This window comes from Dermacentor variabilis, chromosome 5 (genome assembly GCF_050947875.1).
Source record: "Dermacentor variabilis isolate Ectoservices chromosome 5, ASM5094787v1, whole genome shotgun sequence".
NCBI classification, from domain to species: Eukaryota; Metazoa; Arthropoda; class Arachnida; order Ixodida; family Ixodidae; genus Dermacentor; species Dermacentor variabilis.
The window spans coordinates 11,312,686-11,331,758 of record NC_134572.1 but is presented as its reverse complement, the minus strand read 5'-3'; the positions used below and the strand labels follow the sequence as shown (position 1 = coordinate 11,331,758).

General features: G+C 45.4%; 1 protein-coding gene across 1 annotated transcript in view; it reads left to right on the top strand.

Moving 5' to 3' along the window:
• LOC142582244 (nephrin-like) overlaps nucleotides 1–18,609 on the top strand; it is a 71,817-nt gene extending 53,208 nt beyond the window's left edge. The window contains exons 15-20 of the mRNA XM_075691707.1: nucleotides 5,494–5,775; nucleotides 10,722–11,024; nucleotides 11,118–11,414; nucleotides 12,081–12,251; nucleotides 14,950–15,074; nucleotides 16,445–18,609. Coding sequence (XP_075547822.1) covers nucleotides 5,494–5,775; nucleotides 10,722–11,024; nucleotides 11,118–11,414; nucleotides 12,081–12,251; nucleotides 14,950–15,074; nucleotides 16,445–16,669 — 1,403 coding nt within the window. The 3' untranslated portion in view covers nucleotides 16,670–18,609. The remainder of the gene's footprint in view (nucleotides 1–5,493; nucleotides 5,776–10,721; nucleotides 11,025–11,117; nucleotides 11,415–12,080; nucleotides 12,252–14,949; nucleotides 15,075–16,444) is intronic.
• The last annotated feature ends 464 nt before the right edge of the window (nucleotides 18,610–19,073 follow it).

The window sequence follows — 19,073 nt, the reverse complement described above, 5'->3', positions numbered from 1 at the left end:
GGGGCGTTGGGGCGGAGGCCTAAACGGGAGCGTCCTGCGTGGTGCAGCCACCTGGTGGCGCAGACCTCGACGAGACAAAACAGCTAGTATTACCTTAACCAAGTGTATTCTACTTCGCTGCTGTTGTAAATTTTCGACAGCAACACGGCAGTGAAGGCCAGAGCAATGGGTCATACCGCCGTAAGGCAGCAGCTACAAGCAGTGACTCATCAATCGATCATACCCCCGCAAGCAAGGAAAGCGGAATGTGTGTTCGAGTTTCCACGTAAAAAAAAATATGTTTTCTCCAATATTCAAATTATTTTCTCGTACATTCAAATTACAGTGCGACGCTATCATCTCTGTAGGTTGCGTTAAAGTCGGACTGCATGAATTTTCTGGCGAATTGCAGTATGAGAAATTCAATTAATTCAGTAACGCCTGTGCGCCACGCGGAGGACCTGCGAAGTTGTGTTAAGGATGATTTTTTTCAGACGGGCCACGCCGCCGACATCGGGCACCGACGCCTACGCAGGATTTTCAGCGACGCGGGGCCTTTAAAGCTATCGCTTTAATAGTAATCATAAAGCATTTGTGACGCGAAATTGGTGGGAACTAGACCTACCAATAACGTACGCACAACCGTGTTAGAACGCATTCCATTTGTACTGCTCTGAATTTTAAAGATTGTTGGATTCTTTCGTAGTTACTGCCTTTAAAAAACAACTATTTTTTTTTACCTGACTCTTCTCATGAGCTGGTGAAAAGAAGCAATGGCCATTACACGGCTATCTCGGTTTAGACTTTGCAGATCCTGATAAAGAAGAAAAAGTACCCTGCTAAGTTTAGAGGGACCGAGGCACCAAAAGTTAACGACAAAGGTTTATATCAGTGAATTCAATTATTCACCAAGAAGAAAAACAATAAATATTGCCCAAAGGCAGACACGTGTACGCACAACCTTTGAACAAGAACCGGGAGCACTCACAACTAAAACTGTTCTACTGTCGTATAAAGTACAAAGTACTTCAAGAAGTAATTCACACGGAATACAAGCAAAAAATCAATATCGGCCGTAATAGCATTTAGGGCTGCTGGCTTATTAAGCTAAAATATAGTATGTCTAAGCCCTATCGAATTTCGTGTATTTAAACCATACCGAGGCGCATAACTTATTCAATTAATAACGCGGATACCACGCGCTCCCTGAAAACGGTCGTATTTTCAATAAGTGAGAAATGTGAGAGCTGATCCAAAGGTGAGAGGGGGCGGGCATGTGCTAATCTTTGATCATACACGAGTCAGCAGTCGTTCCAACTATCCACTTGAATGAGGGTGCTTGCACTTGGGCAACTTCCTTGTTTTGCAATACGAGGGGCATAAAAGTGAACGCTATGCAAATTTAAATACAATATTTTCTGGCCTGCCATTTGTTCGAACGTTATAATGACGCAGTCTCTATGGATAAAATGAATTGACAGATTTTCAACCTCTCGCACCCAAATCGTTTTGCTAATGACTGTAAGTCACTCGTGTGTTCTGTCACCCCTGGAGTACCACAGCGCTCGGTCCTGAGACCATGGCTATTTCTTATATTTAATAATGATAATGATTTGTCTAATGAAGTCTCCTCCCTTATCAGATTATATGCTGACGGTTGTGTTATTTACCGCGAAATAGCCAACCCCGATGGCAGTGTCTTGCTTCAAGCCGATCTTAACAATGTTGCGTATTGATGATGTCACTCAGTATTAGTAAACGCAAGTATATGAGAATATCACGCGCAGGTGAGCTTTCGGAGCTTTACCCGTATGTACTTAACAGTGTATCCTTACATTCAGATAACTCGTATCCATATTACCTTCGTATCCATATTACGAATAGCCTGTCACGACAAATGCACAGTGCCTACGTAATTAATAATGCTAACCGTAGCCTAGATTTCATACACCGTAATTTCTCCTCTGCCCCGACATCTTTGAACTAACTCTCTGCAAAACTCTCGTCAGGTCAAAACTCGAATATGGCTCATGTAACTGGGATCCCTGTTCTGCCCTATCTTCTTCCCTTGAATCAATCCAGAATCGACATGCCCGTTTTATTGCGCGCAACTACGTCTGCAACGCTCGCGCGTCAGCAATCAAGCGTTCTCTCGCTGACTTAGCAATTACACGGAAAGGTGCTCGACTGTGCCTCTTTCATAAAATATTCTATCATATTGCAAAGCTAAAACGCGAGCTTATCGCTGCCCCTTCATACATTCCCTCCCGTATTGCTGACAGTCTTAATGTCCATGTGCCCAGCTGTTGCACAAACCAGTACGCAAATTCCTTCATACCGAACACTGCATCTGATTGGAACCACGTCCCCGCCTTCGTCGCCAGCAATTCCGATGAGTCTTCATTCAAGACCGCCATTTCTACGTCGTTCCAGTGCCAACCACTCGCTCCCTAATTCTCTAGTGTACCTGAGAGTACTTAAATAAAAAATAAATAAATAAATGCATAAATAAGGTCGTTTGTTATCGGCTTCAAGAACAAGCGAGTTGCAACAAGAGCATAAAATAAACACCCATAATATATGTGCTCGTGGAAACTGCATCGAGCAAAACATGCCAAACATTTAAATTGAGAAGTTTCGCGAAGGACTGGGGATTAAATGAATTTCGCCACATAAGCAGGACCTTTACTTAAAAGCTGCTGGGCACTCATGACCACAAGATGGCAGTATATCTGGTTCGACGTTATAAGAGAACACTTGACCTCAGTCCTTCCGTGCTACCATGCATGTAGACAGAGTGAAAGATAACCGTTTATGTCTTTAATGCCGAGAGAGTGAGAGAGATCTCCTCGCCCTCAGGTGGGCGGCTTCCTCCTTCCAAGAATCCGTAGGCTCTCGCTACCACCCTGGCCTGGTCCACCAGCTTTCGCTGGTCGTCCAGTTCTGGACAAGACAGCACGGCCTCCCACCTTATGACCTACCGTGCATGTAGAAAACAGAATTTTGGCGAAATATAGACGAAATCGTAGTGACCGCTAAGGAGCAGATATTCATGTCAAATTCCATGTCGCATAACTCGGCAACACTATGAGAATTCAAGTTCTACAAAGTTCTGTGAGGATGTAAAGGAGACCAATTGATTTACTGTACACAACTCCTCAATGCACCTGTGCTCTGCAAACACGACATTTAAACAAATTCAAATAAACGAACTAATTATTTTGTTCAAGCTGCAAAATTAAATACATTAGATTTGTCTAATTCAGACAGATTATATTGATTATTGGTGCGGAGTTACGAAGTTGTAAGCTTGACACTTTATTCGATATTTTTTTAAATTGGATGATTCTCGACCAATTTTCCAGAATGTTGAGGTACCTTAATAAAAAGTCTGCTCCAAATAATTTATCAGATAAGTTTGATTGTTAAGATGCAGCAAATTTATAAATAATTACTTCTGCAGGTGGCCTAATGGGAACTATGCTTCATTTCACTGGTTAAAAAAACAGCTGATTATCAGTGACACCAAGCTTAAGTCTCCCTGAGCACGAGGTCGCGGGATCGAATCCCGACCACGGCGGCCGCATTTCGATGGGGGCGAAGTGCGAAAACACCCGTGTACTTAGATTTAGGCGCACGTTAAAGAACCCCAGGTGGTCGAAATTTCCGGAGTCCTCCACTACGGCGTGACTCAATCAGAAAGTGGTTTTGGCACGTAAAACCCCATAATTTAAGCTTCAGTCTCCTCTTAAGAGGAAGCTTTAGCTGGGGCTCAACTTCGACGCGGCCTATTCAAATACATGTAAAATGCAAAAAAAAAACGCTTTTCTGAGATAACTCCTAGACCGATTTTAATGAAATTTGTTGCACTTGAGGAAGAAAGTTTAATTCTAGTGACTGTTGGAAGTGAAATCTTAATTTATGGCCTGAATTTTATGAAAAAGATTTTTAAAAATTTGGAAGATTAAAAAGGATAGACGCACGAAGTTTATAAATGAATAGTTCTGCATCAAACACAGATATCGTGATTCTGTAAACAGCATCCATTAGGTCACTTCAACTTATATCTTATGTGAATTTGTTACGTTGTGTACAAGGGTTCTACGAAAGCTGTATTTACGGATTACTAAATTTTTTTAGGTTAATGTGCAAAATATCAATTTTTTCCGCTTTAGATGTTCTATAAGATGCAATTCACAGAATTGCATCATTTTTTTTTTTGTTGCTGAGTAAAAGAGATGTAAACTTCATAATCCCGTTTCGTGAAAATTTTCGATTTTGCCAACTTTTAATAAAACCTTTATGACCTAAATCGAAAATTCGTAACCAACAGTCACTAGATTGTAAGTTTTTCTTTTAAATTCAACAAACCTAATCAAATTTGGTGCAGTGGTTGCCGAGAAAAACGAATTCTCCTTTTACATGTATTTAGATAGGAGCAGCCGAGCTAAAGCTTCCTCTTAACGTGGAGTGTAAATAGCGCCCAAAGAACGAAATTTTAGTGGAACTTCCAGGAGCGAAAGCCGCGGTCTTGGCAGATAGCTAGTACTTCCCATAGCTGAAGACAAGCTCCTTTCTAGCGTGTGGGACATGTTAAGCATGCCTCAGCTCGTGATGGGAATATGCAGGACTAGGGACATTTTTTGACTAGCAGATACCCCCCATAGGGCAACTTCCTTCATAAACTGAGTGCATCAGTGGGCTAACATTAAAGACATTTAATGCGCTACTATGCTTCGCATGCATAGGTATCCATAGTGAGCTGTTTTACTAGCGTTTTCCCATTTTTCACAAAAGAGGCAGCGAACCATGTCCTGTCCTTCTTTTCTTCTGACCTCGGCATTTAGTATACTCAGGTTTTGTATTCTGTAGCATGAACAAACTGCTTCACTGAGATCATTGACGTTATAATGGGCGCGTGGCTATACTACTGACATCCCCATCTACGAAAGAGCTCCTTGAGGATACACTGCGACGTACACATAGCCGTGCAGCAGAGTGCTTCTCTCGGTGTCCTCTGAAAGGATAAATGTACACAGCTTAGCATTATCACATGATGAGTGAAGGAGCTTGACGGGGGCAAAGGTTGGTAATGCGATGCCCCAACGTATCCAGTTTGCTATCATGACCTTCTAACTGCTGGCGGCTAAAATGAGACGACTTTCAGATCGACCAGTCTATTTCATGCCTTATCGATGGTTCGTCCGCCTAGCTTGCACAGGTAACTAGGGCAGTGTGTGAACGCGAGTACGAGTACATTATATCGTTTGGCCACGTGTGCGCCTCTTCGTGGCTTGCATGTCGAGCGGCTCCGAAGCCAGTGCGCGGGCACTTGCGCTTCGAGACAACCAACCGCTGATCATGTCTCCGAACAATGTCGCTGCAATGTGCCGGTAAAGAATGCTTCACTGCATCACCATGACGCACGGTACGGTGCTACAGCGCCGTCAGTGGCGGAAGTTATATTGCGCCAGTTCCGCGTAGAAAAAGAATGTCGGCTTGGCGACTGCGCAGACCCTGCCCGCATCACCAAGATAACGGAGCAGGTGCTGGCCGGTGCGGGCGAGAACGCTTCGTTGGCCTGCGCCGCGGACGCGGACCCGCTCACGGACGACGTGGTCCGGTGGCGGCGGCCAGGGTTCGACCTTCGTCACCGCGCCAGGCTGCTTCTGGAGCGGGGCCGCGCCTTCCTCACGCTGCTCAACGTGACCCGGGAGGACGAAGGCCTGTTCGAGTGCGTCGCCCACAATGGCCTGGGCAGCCAGGTTGCCCGGGCCGCCAGGCTGGTCGTAAAGTGTGAGCGGAAATTTTGTACGGCGACGGTTGGCACGAGCTGGCTGGATACAACACGACAGCGTCGACAGAAAGTTTTATGGTTAAGTTACTGCACGAAGCAGTGCACCTATAGGGTCTGTGCACGGATACAGTGCTGCGACGAAGCCGATTTGATTGGCACTGCATGCGTTTGTCTGTGCGTCTTCCGTTGCCTTCGAATTGCGTGGCTCTTTAGCACAACATTTTTGAAGCTGCTATCATAAGTTCGTTCTACAGCAATTAACACCATTGTGCATCCAGCCGTTTTCAAAAATTTACTGGCAAAAGGGATATTTATAGAACAGGGAAAGTTATTTACCATGGTTACGGTTGCTGGATGTGTAAGTGAGCCGTCTCTCGTGCAGGAAGCGTAGTTCAGCGCTTCTCCGCTTCATGACGACAAACGTGGCGCTCTGGTCAGAGGCCTGTCGCAAGCGGCGCGAGTCGTATTTCGGAGTATTTGTCAATGTAGTTAAGCTGCAAACCGCCTTCACTGTGACATCATAGACAATTACAAATTTCTGAATGCAGCGGAGCTCTGTCACTTGCGAAGCAAGGTAAGTACTTGCCTTGTCCGTCAGCTGCTTGTTTCCCGGTTTAAGAGGCGAAAATACAGAGCCCTTAACACTGTTTAGTTCAGTAAACACGTTAAGCATGATCATACGAGAAGGAGCACAAGATCTGCGCGAATGAACTAGCTTTTGATCAGTTCTTGTATACCGAGAAAGGCGAAATTTCTTTTACGAAACAATATGTATAGGTGTTGTATCGCCCAGGAAGTATCCTTATACCACAAAATGCGCAAGCGAAATGATTTCGTTCGAATTAATGTAAACTACAATCGAATAAATATTGATAACCGCACAATTAAAGGCCCTGGTTTCCTTCTTCTTGTTCTTCATAGGCTCTATTGTAAACGAGACGTACATGTTTACAACCTAAGTCAAACACCATTTTTGACAATAGAAATTAACTTGTTTCTATAACAAAAAATATTACCTTGTTCAATTACCTATGCTTAATTCCATGAGAGCAGTAATTGTTAGCTTGCAAATTCACATTGTTTGTACTCTTGATGATCGTGCACACGTATATTTGAGTGCAATAGGGCAATTAGTCGGTCGCACGCGCAAACCAGCCACACCAAGCTTTTACAGCAAATTATATATATAGCTTTAATTGAAACACGGCACTGCATCACAGCGTCCTAGTGTAGCGTAAGGTGCTTTCTTTCTTTTATGGAATACGCTCAGTAGCCAAGTTGCTCTTGCTCTTTGCAAGAATTAAAGTTCAACCGAGCAAATTATTAACTGCATGATGCTGTTTATAAGTAAGTTTGAGTTTGCGCTGCTCAAAACCGACCAATCCTGTAGGCTTGAGCTATGGAGAAAGGAAGAAACATTAGCCAATACATGCGGCAGCCGTTTTCTTGGGAACCACGGCCGCTGCACTTCACGCCGAATTTTCCTCTGTAATGTTGATATTTTTCGTCGTACTCAGCAAAACTTCAAGTAGCTCACACAGAATCGTTTTGTGGGCCTTATTTCAACAGGTTCACTTCTTCACTTATCTACATATACTTATTCTTGACCGGTATATACAACACGCGTCATTTTCATTTGCATCATATTTGCTTGAAGCGTGTGAAAGTATGGCTGGCTGTCTATTCAGGATTATTTCAAAGGCCGGCATTTGGTCGGATTGCATGTTCTTTTAGGGGTAGTTTGCTTCACTATGTGAGCCGGAGCGTCTGGTAACATCGAAGGCACCGAGGCGGAGATACACCCTCGAAATCTGCACAACCTTCCAGCCTGTCGTGTACACTCAATGAAATATACTCCTCGAAGCGGAGTTCGTACACGACTAATGCAGTTGAACCATTTTCTCCACACGATGAATTGCAAACTCACGTTTCTCGGAAAGTTCCGGGTCTCGCTGCATTGAAACCAGCAAAATTTTCGCCCGTGGCCGGCATTTTTGTAGCCGAACTCAGAATTCGACGTAAAGCAAGTGTTGCTTCTCCGATTAGTTTTCTTCTTTGCAGGAACTCTTTCACTCTGTCCCGGCGTCTCAGGAGCTTAGCACCCACGAACATCACCGTACTCACTTAGCTCCTTCGACGTCGAAGTGAGTTACGGGAACTCGGAGAGCTATCGTGACTGCGAGCGCAACGCACCGCGCCGTCTGCGTGTGAACAGACGATATAAATGACCGATTTTCAAGATTACCCATTGCAACAAGAAACCTCACACTTTTATACACTCTCTAACCATATGGTAACCATACTTTTTCTGAAGTTTTAGTGGAAAAGCAATTTATTTTAAATATTACACACACACACAACAACAAAAACAGAATGAGTAGCAGACGACGCGCTCTTCGCGACAGGCCTCTGGACGTAGCGCCATGATCTCCTGCCGTCATAATGCGAAGACACAGTCCACTACGCCGGTCGGCACACCTACCCATTTAGCCACCGTACCATGGTGAACGTTGCTCTGCCAATGTCGCATATATTTAGCAATAAACACGTGCGAAAACGTCGGAGTTTGTTTATCTTTTAAATACTACGGGATAAAAGTAATGGGCCATAAAAATAAGAAACTTCATCGTTATAAAGAAACATTTGAGGCAGGCGCATGGGACAACTAATCCTGAAAATGGGTAGAAGGAGCCACAACTTACGTTCTCAACGAAGCAATGCCAAATCAGTAAAAACATTCTGGAGTTACAGATAATGGTTACCTTGGTTCAACGTTCGCAGCGCTGGATTTTCCTCTAGCAATCGTAGCATGGAACTACTGGAAGCAAAAGAACAGAAGTAGACAGTCTCTTTCTTGTTATCCTCTTCTCATAAGTTACCAAGCTGATATGTCCCACAATATGATCTTTCTGTGTGTTTTTACTCGCAGCAACACGCACGAGGCCTTAAAAGTTTAGGATGTTGAAAACATTAGAAATAAAGAACTACTGAAGCTAAGTAATTTGAATTCATGCAGATGTGTCAGCAGGGAGCACATAGTTTTCAACTTGCAAAACTATGTCCTGAGAGCGTACAAAATAGTAAAAAAAATTTTCTCCATTAAATTTTAAGTACTGTCTTCATAGAAAATATGTACATAGTTCAAGTTGAATGCTGTCTGAGGCGAAGCAACTGGGTAATATTTTTGGCATTTTGTGGAAACTTAGTGCCAACAAAACTACTTTAATCACGCCATACACAGAACAAAATGTACACTAGAAAGAAATAATATAACGTATGCATAGCAAGCAGAGTGCTTTTTGTTGTAGCTGTATGTTCGCTCGTTTACCAGAGGTATATTTAACGTTCAATGGGTACATTTCTGCATTGTAGGTAAGCAGCATCATGAACAGTGCGCCTAAATAAGCGTTAAGGTGACGCAATCACAGCACCGATAATTGCAATATTCGGGACGGTTCTCTGGACTGCTTCGAATGCAAAGGTTTTTTTCGACAAGGGCTCGCTTAGATTTCGTATTTATGCATGTGGCACTGGAGATACATTTTTCTTTAATGTCCTTATCTTTATCCCGATGTTGCCTAGGTCGATCTATGCCAACTCTGTTAAGCGGGACCATCCTTGCTACATAAATTTTTCGATCAAAGGGTCTTTGCATTGCTGCAATCATCAGCAATGTAGTGCCCTCGCATTCTCTTGTTTCAACTGTTCCGAATGTAGTGTCGCATCAAGTTCACGAAATTGCACATTTTTCAGTGAGTGCATTTTAAATACGGAGCAGTATGTGAATATGTCCATAAACGCATTCGTCATTGTCTAGTGAATTTTATATCGCTTCTGTCTCTATTTCTAATACTATTTTATCAAAACCTCGACGCAATATATTAAGCAAGGGGGTATAAACGAGGTCAAGGAGTGAACGTTCAATATTTCGCATCATTTTTATTGCGATAGCAGTTACTATATGGACACTCCAGGTACATTTTGCCGTCGCCGTGATATTCTGCACAAAGTCCAAGGGCGATAGCACTTTCGCCAAGCGTCGCTTGCTGTATGCGCGAGTGGAAGTACGTGAGGAAAGCCGACGACCGTGGCTTAATCTGGCGCGCACGAAGGAGAAAGCGGAGATCAAACACGCCCGTCGCGCGAACGGCGCCGGAAGAGGGGCGGGGGGGGAGGGAGGGAGGGGCACGCGTTGTGCTCCGGCAGCAACTGCGCATTTCGCAACCGGGCGCAAATGCAACTGACGATCGCGGCTCAATCTCGCGAGCCATATATGCTGTAAAGCGGGGGTGGCAGCTCGGGAGGGATGAGGGGGAGAAGGGGGGTTCCACTCCGCCAACAAATGTTTTTATTACCTCGGAGCTGGCCTCACCACATGACATTTTTTTTTAAATCTCTAAATTCCAACTATAATACAGCTGTAATTTAGCGCGCTTCTTTTTCACCCTATTCTGTTGCGTTGTTATCATGTGCCATTGCCGAATGGACTGTTTTGGTGACATAACTCGGAAAGCACCGCTCGGTGTACTAACGAAGCACGGAGAAGAACTAGAGAAATGTCACTACAATATACCGTAATTCATGATTGGTTGATTGAATAGTTAGTTAGTTAGTTAGTTAGTTAGTTAGTTAGTTAGTTAGTTAGTTAGTTAGTTAGTTAGTTAGTTAGTTAGTTAGTTAGTTAGTTAGTTAGTTAGTTCAGCGTCCCCGATCAACAGTGGACGTATGAGAAACGCCATAGTTATTCGTGCGGAATTCTTTGACGTATAGCGCCTAAATCTGTAATCGCTTTTGCTTTCCGCTTTCATCGGAGTGCCGCAGAGTAATCAAACCCGGGACCTCTTCTTCGACAAAGCTATAGCGGCGGATACAGCTTGGTGAACCGGGACAGTGGTTAAACGAAAGCGTCCCTGACCGCCCATCGATGCTGCTTTTCGCGGTGCAGTCAAGGCGGCCATGCTGCAGGCCCGCGACACGACGCTGGCGGCCGAACTTGGCCGGCCGCTGTCGCTGTCGTGCACTGCCCACGGTGCGCCGGGCCCCGCGTTCGTCTGGTCGTTCGGCAAGGTGGCGCTGGACAGCGGCGGCGACATGCGGCGCGTCGTGCGCAGCGAGCAGGAGGACGTGGTGCGCTGGAAGTCCACGCTGTCCGTGGAGAGGGTTGAGCTCGGCGACTACGGCCGCTACACGTGCACCGCCCGCAACGAGCTCGGCTACGACTGGTCCCGGTTCACGGTGCGGCCGAGGGGTGAGCGGTGCATTGCTCGCTCCATTCGCACACATTTTCGTCAACTCGGGCGCTCACTTCGGCCGCGCATCGTGCGCCCCCTTCCCGACGCAGGAAAACCCGACCCTCCCACGGCCGCGCGCGCGCTCAACGTGAGCCACTCGAGCGTGCTGCTGGTGTGGTCTCCGGGCTTCGACGGAGGGCTCGAGCAGCAGTTCCGCGTGCGCACCCGTCGGCTCGGCGGCGGACCGGGCTCCATCCGCTACGAGCACACTGCCTCGGCCCAGGGCGTTTTCGAGCTGCTCGTGCAGGGACTCGAGCCCGGCGTCGAGTACGCGTTTAGCGTGCAAGCGCGCAATGCGCTCGGCGATAGCGTCTTCAGCCACGAGTCACCCGCCGTCACGACAAAGAGTAAGGGGTCGGATCTGTGCTTTCAGCCATCATGAAGTGTTAAACACATTACAATCTTGAGCGTTAACCATGCGAACTGTTGCAAACACAGCACAAGGTGCGTCCCAGCTAACTTTAGCCAAGCTGTTAAAGAAAAAGAAAACACATGAGGAAAAGCAGGGTTCAGGATATTATTATAAAACCTACGGTGTTCAGGCGTCATACCTCTGACGAACGAACACCATAGGTCTTAAAATCGTGTCTCGCAACGTGTTTTTTTTTTCTTATCTTTGATTTTCGTTTAAGAGTATGGCTAAAGTTAGTTGGGATCTCGTTCCGGAGCTTTCGTCATTTAGGAGTGTGTCGGTAGAGTAGGGCTGTATAGTCGAGTCCTTGTGTGGTGCTCTGAAAAGGGAGGTGATGACAGGGGCTGAGGGAATGCAGTGTCGTCACGTCAGTTCCAGAGAAAATAGGAGACGTCTACTTTCACTGCGTGACGCGCTTGAATAAGCTTGTAGGCGCGACAAACTACACCCATCTTTGCCGAAAGTCAAGATGAATAGTTTAGACCACTTATTAAACGCGTTCTCCTCATCATTACCATTCAAATCGGCAGACAGCAAAATCCAAGCGCGGAGTTGTCTATCCACGCCCGCCAGAGCTCACCCACGTGACTGCCCCTCGCAGCCTTCAGCTGGCCTCACAGCGGCGCCGTGATGGACGCACTTGGTGGACGCCAGGCGACGGTGGCACAGTTCCTGCTCGTCACCGTCGCTGCCGGCGCCACGCTGCTGCTCAACGGATTGTTGGCCGCCTGTCTTGTGCGCCGTCGACGCAGGAGGCGGCGGCGGCTAGCCGGTGCGTTACCAATAACACGGCGCTCTTGTCATAGATGATTCAATACGCACCAACTCGTCCCCCTTAGGAATGATTCTATTGCCTTTCGCCATATTTTAATACATTGAAACTTCATTAACTCTGTTTATACTTGCTTTGTTTATCTTTTCACCCACTCTGATTGGTCTTGCACAAGGTTGGCAATATTGAATAAAGAATTTTTTTAAAAATTTTCCGTTATGCTTCAGTTCCTATATTATAATTTTACTCTGATAGTATTAAGCCAATAATTCGTAGGCGCTTGACGTGGGATGTCATCAGCCGCCTGGAAAAAAGGGGTAGGTACGTGGAGGCCAAAAAAGATAAAGGAAATAGGTCAAGAAGTGAGGAGTACGGAGCCGGAGAGAATGCGGGCGCAGGCTATTACGTCGGCGTCACGTGACGGCGCTCTCGCTACGGTCGTGAAGGGGGAGGCGAAGGCGTTCACGCCCGAGCAGGCTGCTGCTGCGGCGGAGACGCAACCGTCTACTTAGCGCAGATTTCTGGCCGTAGAACATCGTATGATATAACCTCTCAAATGTTATTGCTTCACATTTCTCTTAGACGATAAAATTAGCAGTCCATGATCTTGTTAAAGCGAACCTTTCTTAGCGAATTCACTCGAAATTTGCTGACAGTGGCTGCTAATTGTGCCTGTATAGCTGTAGTACTGTCTCGCCGAATAGTTCACACAGAAAAAAAAATATTACGGCAGTTCCGATGTATTTGTTGAAATCAACGTTAAGTGATACTTTCGTGAAGCGTCTCAATTAAAGGCTATGCAAATACATACAAGATGCGTGCAATTTTATTTCCAAGCACACAAAACGAACTGTTCACCTTTGTCTTCCATCATAGAGGTTCACTGCATTTTCTGTTGCACCTCTCGCAGCGCACACCCCATCTTATCGTTCTTACGTTGACAAACATCAAACATTGCCTCTGTCGTCATGGTATTACTACATCGACATTTCACACTCTGCATTGACTTGAACTGCTGTTCGCATTTGGACATAGCTTGTAGACGCGGTAGTGTGGAAATAAACATTGCGTACTTACGTCACTTGGCCATCAGGCCACTGTATCATATTTCAGTGGATACCGGCTCATTGTGGTATTCTGGCCAACGAAAAAGCAGATGAAGCTGCACGCAAAGGTCTTCAACACATAAACTATAAGCGGTTTTGTTTCACCAGATCTGATGCTTCTCAACTAGCTAAAAGATTTGCTTCTGAAGAAAAGGATCGGCTCTGGAGCTCGCCGACCCAAAATTACCCTTTCCTTTGCTCAATCGACCCAAATCTCAGATCTAAATCTTTGGGTTTTACGTGCAAAAACCACTTTCTGATTATGAGGCGCGCCGTATGTGGGGGATTCCGGAAATTTCGACCACCTGGGGTTCTTTAACGTGCGCCTAAATCTAAGTACACAGGTGTTTTCGCATTTCGTCCCCATCGAAATGCGGCCGCCGGAGCCGGGACCAAATCTCAGATCCAGACTCTCATCCAGCATTGCTCGCCATCTGTAAACTCTATCTCACCGTCTTCACCTGAGCACCGCCTATGGAAACGGCTTACGGTGCCGCTTCGGTCAAGTGACAAGTCCAAATTGCAACAACTGTGGCTCAATAGAAACCGTGTAGCATTATCCTGTTTGAGTATAGAGCGTATGTCGACGAGCGTGCGTTCTATGAACATTGCATGCATTCACTTACACAGAGACCTTTGTCATTTGACTATGTCTTAGGCCCTTTAGCCTGCCTCACGCAACAGAGGTGTGCGATGAACTTTTTATTTACATACTTAAAAAAACATTGGTCAACTCGACAAACTTTAGTTCTACTCTGTCATCCTCATGCACCTTTCACGCGGCGAATTCTGTCACCTCATTGTAGGGTGGTGCATACACTGAAGTATGAAGGACTCTACCATTGCACGCCGTTGCCCATGAGTCAGGAAACTCATTGATCAATTTTTTTAACTTATTCCTTCTTTATGCGCCTCTCTCTTTCTCTCCCTCATTCCCTTCCACGCGCAGAGTAGCATGCCAGCGATGTCATTATGCCGGCTAAAATATCTGCATTTCATTAAAAAGTTCTCTCTCTCTCTCTCTCTCTCTCTCTCTCTCTCTCTCTCTCTCTCTCTCTCTCTCTCTCTCTCTCTCTCTCATGACATTAAAACTGTCACGTTTGCAGTGAATAGAAATTAACATAACATGGAGGAGGAGGAGTACATTTTAATTAAGAGAAAGGAGGAGAGGTTGGCATATAAGATGACGATAAAGACATTTAACTTTGTGCGCATCGTATTTAGTTTTATAGCATCAGGTAACCGCTTCTCTAAACGTCCAAGTAACATAGATTCCCGACGTGCATTGAATCTACACATATTTCCAAGTAATTGTTCTACATGTATTATTTGCACATGGTACAGCGCGGAACGAGACAGAAGCAAGGACACAGATGAATTTCACATGCTTTTAGAGGAAGTCGAATTCTCAGTAAACTATAAAATCCGCTTATTCTGCCTCACTCAAGAAAAAAAATAGAATTTACGTGTTTTTCTCTGCAGGCCTGTTTAATTTCCTAGTCGCTTTTCTTTTACACTTCTGTTTGTACTTCAGCTGTCATCGCCTTCAGGACATTAATTACATTAACCTCCTTCTTTGTAATTATTTGCAGCATCCGAGAAGAACTCTGTCGGCCATTCAGCGGACATGCAGTTTTGCAATTCCGCAAGCCATGAGTCCACCTTCGACGGGCACTCCATGGCGACGAGTGATGTTTACGTTGGTCAAGCCATAACTGTAAGTAAACACCAAGGTTCGCAAGGCTTCATTTACCACCAGCAGCAGTGCGATCAGCATCCTCTTGGCACTAAAGTTTAACAACGTGATAGTTTTTGCCGTAGTTGTGCAGCTCCTCTGCATGATGCATGAAAAGAAGTCTTGTTCGTAAGAGACATTCGCATGGACACTAAGCCTCTGAGACGGCAACACCGGGCGTCCTCTGTCCTGTTCTGCTAACGTGTAACTACCTTTCCACTGTGCTGACTTATGCTATGGCTAGTCGCGAATGTCGTTAGCTAGCTGAGAAGTATAATATGAAAAGTTGCGAAGGCAGAGTAAAGGTCGTCAAGGCATATGATTTCGTAGCTGACAGAATCCAGACAGTCGACAAGTGGAAGAAATGTTCAGTACCCATTTTCATATGCCATTCTGGCCTGCATGAACTGTCACAAATCTTCCAAAGAAAGAGTCCACCGATGCGTACCGCATAACACTATTCGCAGATGCCTGTGTTGTATTGACAGTCTTCTCATCTATTTGTTAGATACAGGCTGCAGCCTGATCTAAACATTTTACGAGGGGTGTTCCGTGTCTGGTAAAGCAAATCTATAACATATGTAAGTCTATAAGCGTAAAACAGTTTGCTACATTTTACAATGCTGCATCTAAGGTTTTCCTTCTTATACCAGTCGCCATATGCAACTGTTAAGGTGTCCACGTTATTAGTTTTAGTAATCACTCTTCCTGTGATGTGTTAATTCCCCATATTATCGACAATGTTATTTGCGCGCACTTTTCTTCTGAGCCCACCAACCTCTACCACCGCTTACACAGAGATAGAAGTTTTAGAGCAAATATTTCATCAAGTCATTCTTATTCCAGCAGCTTCTCAAGCAATTCAAACAGTGCCGTAAACGTAGTCCACAGATTACGTGAATGTTGTTTCGTTTTGTCTGTGCACGGAACGCATATTTATAGGCATTGTGTAACGATCGCAAGTTTGACGTTGTCATCTCTTTCTTTTTATTTAATTTTCCTCAAAAAAAGTATATCGTCATGCTGCCTGTATATAATTTCTTAGTGAACTGAAATAGACCACATCGAACAAGTATTTATTCCTCTCATTCAGCGGCTGTTCAAAGCTAATGCCGCTATCATTGCTCGTTACATCGGCGTCTCGGGATCAGCGCTGTCTGGGAGTGGCTACCACCGCCGTGACTATCATACCGGTCAGTATTCTGAGTGGTGAGCGCTATAGCAGAGGCCTGCAGTTCCGTGGGACCACGAGACGTCACAGTGCTTACATTGACGCGTTAGACCGGCATGAGCCTGTTTGAACATGTGTGCATACGACCCTTCATGGACCGTATGCCCTGGTACTTTCGCAGGAAATACCTCCTAGTGAAGAAAAACCTGAGATCGAACAGTGCTGCACGGACGCCGTCTATGCGCCAGCTGCGCCACACGACGTGTTCGACCCCAGCGAATCACTGCTGCCCCGAAGTCACGCACCGCAAGTCGCGCAGGACTCCATTGTGCGCGCAACGCCCAGCCATCCGCAGGCTGCGGCGGTGAGTTGCGTTCTCGGAAAGCTGGGCAGCCACATGGTGTGACCACTCTGCCGCGTCAAGCAAAGCAATGCGCAAGCTTTGCTTACGGAACAAGACACTCGCAGAATGCTGCAGCCACGCCGTATTGCGAGAGACTCCCTTTGAATTCGCTGTATTATTGTGACGGGGAACAAGCGGGTGGAACATCGTATTTTTCCCGGCGTGTTCTTGAGAATGCTTGAACAGTCTTTATACGTATGTAGAATTCCTCGAGTTAATACTTTGCCGCGCAGACAATGTGATTCAGATACCTGTTGTCCTGATGCTGTGTACTCTACGGTCCCTGTGATCTTTCAGACACCTTGAACTAGGCACTGCCGCGGGCATAATTTCCGCAACCTCGGGCCAAGAAGCGAACGTTATGAGGCTGGTCAAATTACGGACAAAACCTTAATGAAACGACGCTGGCTTTTGCCGTCCTACGTCATTGCAGTCGCTTTCTAAATAACCCGAGCGTGAGCGAGTGCGTTAAGGGCTGCCTCATCGCTCTTAGCGTGGGTTCCACACTGGTGGGCATATGCCCCTTCCCCACTCCAGATGTTTAGCGCTCGTGCGTAGACCTTTGCATTCCATCTGTTCTTAAGAATAACGACAGGAATGTTCCAAAGAGGGCCAACCAGGGCAGAAAATGTTGACTGTGGTGCAGTTATGGCGTTGATATGGACGCTACCTACACATAATAAGCAAATGCTGCAAAGTGCTGGAGGCGACCTTATTTATCATTATTTTTCAGAGCGCTTTATCACTTTGTCACCTTGTACTTTTTTCCTCTCGCATAGGCGGCTGTCTGCAAACTTACAACAATCGCTGAACGAGAGACAGGCCGACAAGCGCAGCAGCCGAATTACCTCATCCTCCGTCACCAGCTCGCCATTCAGCCTTTCCAACAGTGTCGAATAACTGATGAGTGGCGACGATGCTGAAGTGGCTTTGGTGGCAGTGAGCACAGCTGAATGAATTATTTTCATGGTGCCACTCGCCGGCGGTGCTCTGAAAATCGCGACTAGTTTAGATCATTTCAGCAAGGCTCTCAGCACGGCGCTACGGAGAAGAGCACTGATCAATGCGCTCCGCAGAACGAAGCTACAAGCTGCGCAGCCTATCAAAAATAGGAAACTGAGGGTGTCTCCGTGCGTTCAGAACAACGCGAAGTATGTAGTTGGGAAACGATAATACCAAATTCTATCAAAACACTCGGTCAGTCATTCCAACACGGCAAACATGACGCCTTAGCCATGTCCCTAAGCAACCATTGGCGCATTTCACTCATCCACTACATTTCCTCTGTTGCACAAGAAGCAGGCCGCCCCAACTTTTCAGACAAACACCGCCAAACCATCTTTCCAGCATTGCCATAGTTACGAAGAAACCTGGTGATTCTTGGGAGGCACGACCAAGTTGCGCAGCGTGGCAGATGCGGTAAGCTCGCGAGGAAAAGAACGTTCAACAATCAAGCACAGCTTTGTCCCAGTTTCTTACCTGCCTTTAAAGCATTTGTTTTATATAAATGGTGTATTCCTTGAACAAGACATCGCTAAGTACTCGCCTGTTGTGCCTCGGACGTGATTGTGATAGTTGGTGTTTATGCGGAGAAGCACTCGCTAAGTGCCAGGATTTATTCTCGTGGCTCCAACTGAGTGTTCGGTTGTGCCGTTGCGCGGTGTGTTGCGGGAATCTCTGAAAAAAAAAAAAAAAACTCTCCACTCAACATGCCGCAGATCGTTTCTTTTTGTCTTCATTGAAGCAAAAAGGCGTTGGCACTATAGCGCGAGGAAAAGCAAATGCAACATGTATGTTCTGGTACGCTATACCATACATCCTACTTGGTGTAAAAACGAAAGAAAAAATAACTGTATGCAGCTAAGAAACCATATTGTTAACTGGACGACTTTGTACATAATAAAATGTTTGCAGAAGTTTATTTTTGTGCATAGAAGTTCTCACTTCTGCGTCCGCATTTTTTTTTCGGTTTCTTTCTTTCTTCTCGACCATTTGATTGTCGCATATTGTGGCACACTCCACGGCTGCAACCACAATCTTTTAAACAGACTGTCTCTTAGCAGAAGATAATATAGCCATGTTTGTATCAGAAACGGGGCTTTTTCCAAAGACTGTGAACACTCCACGAGAAACAGCCTTGCATAACAAGCACTCATTTCAATGTGTGAAGCATCGCTTCAAGTTTGATATCAATAAAGAAAGGTGATGATTATACTTGCGACAAATGACAAGAAATATGGCTGAAGTTATTTTTGACTTCCATCGCTGCTATATATAAAGAAACTACACCTGCGATAGCTTCCTTTCTTAAAGAGAAGGCTTGGTGCATATATATATATATATATATATATATATATATATATATATATATATATATATATATATATATATATATATATATATATAT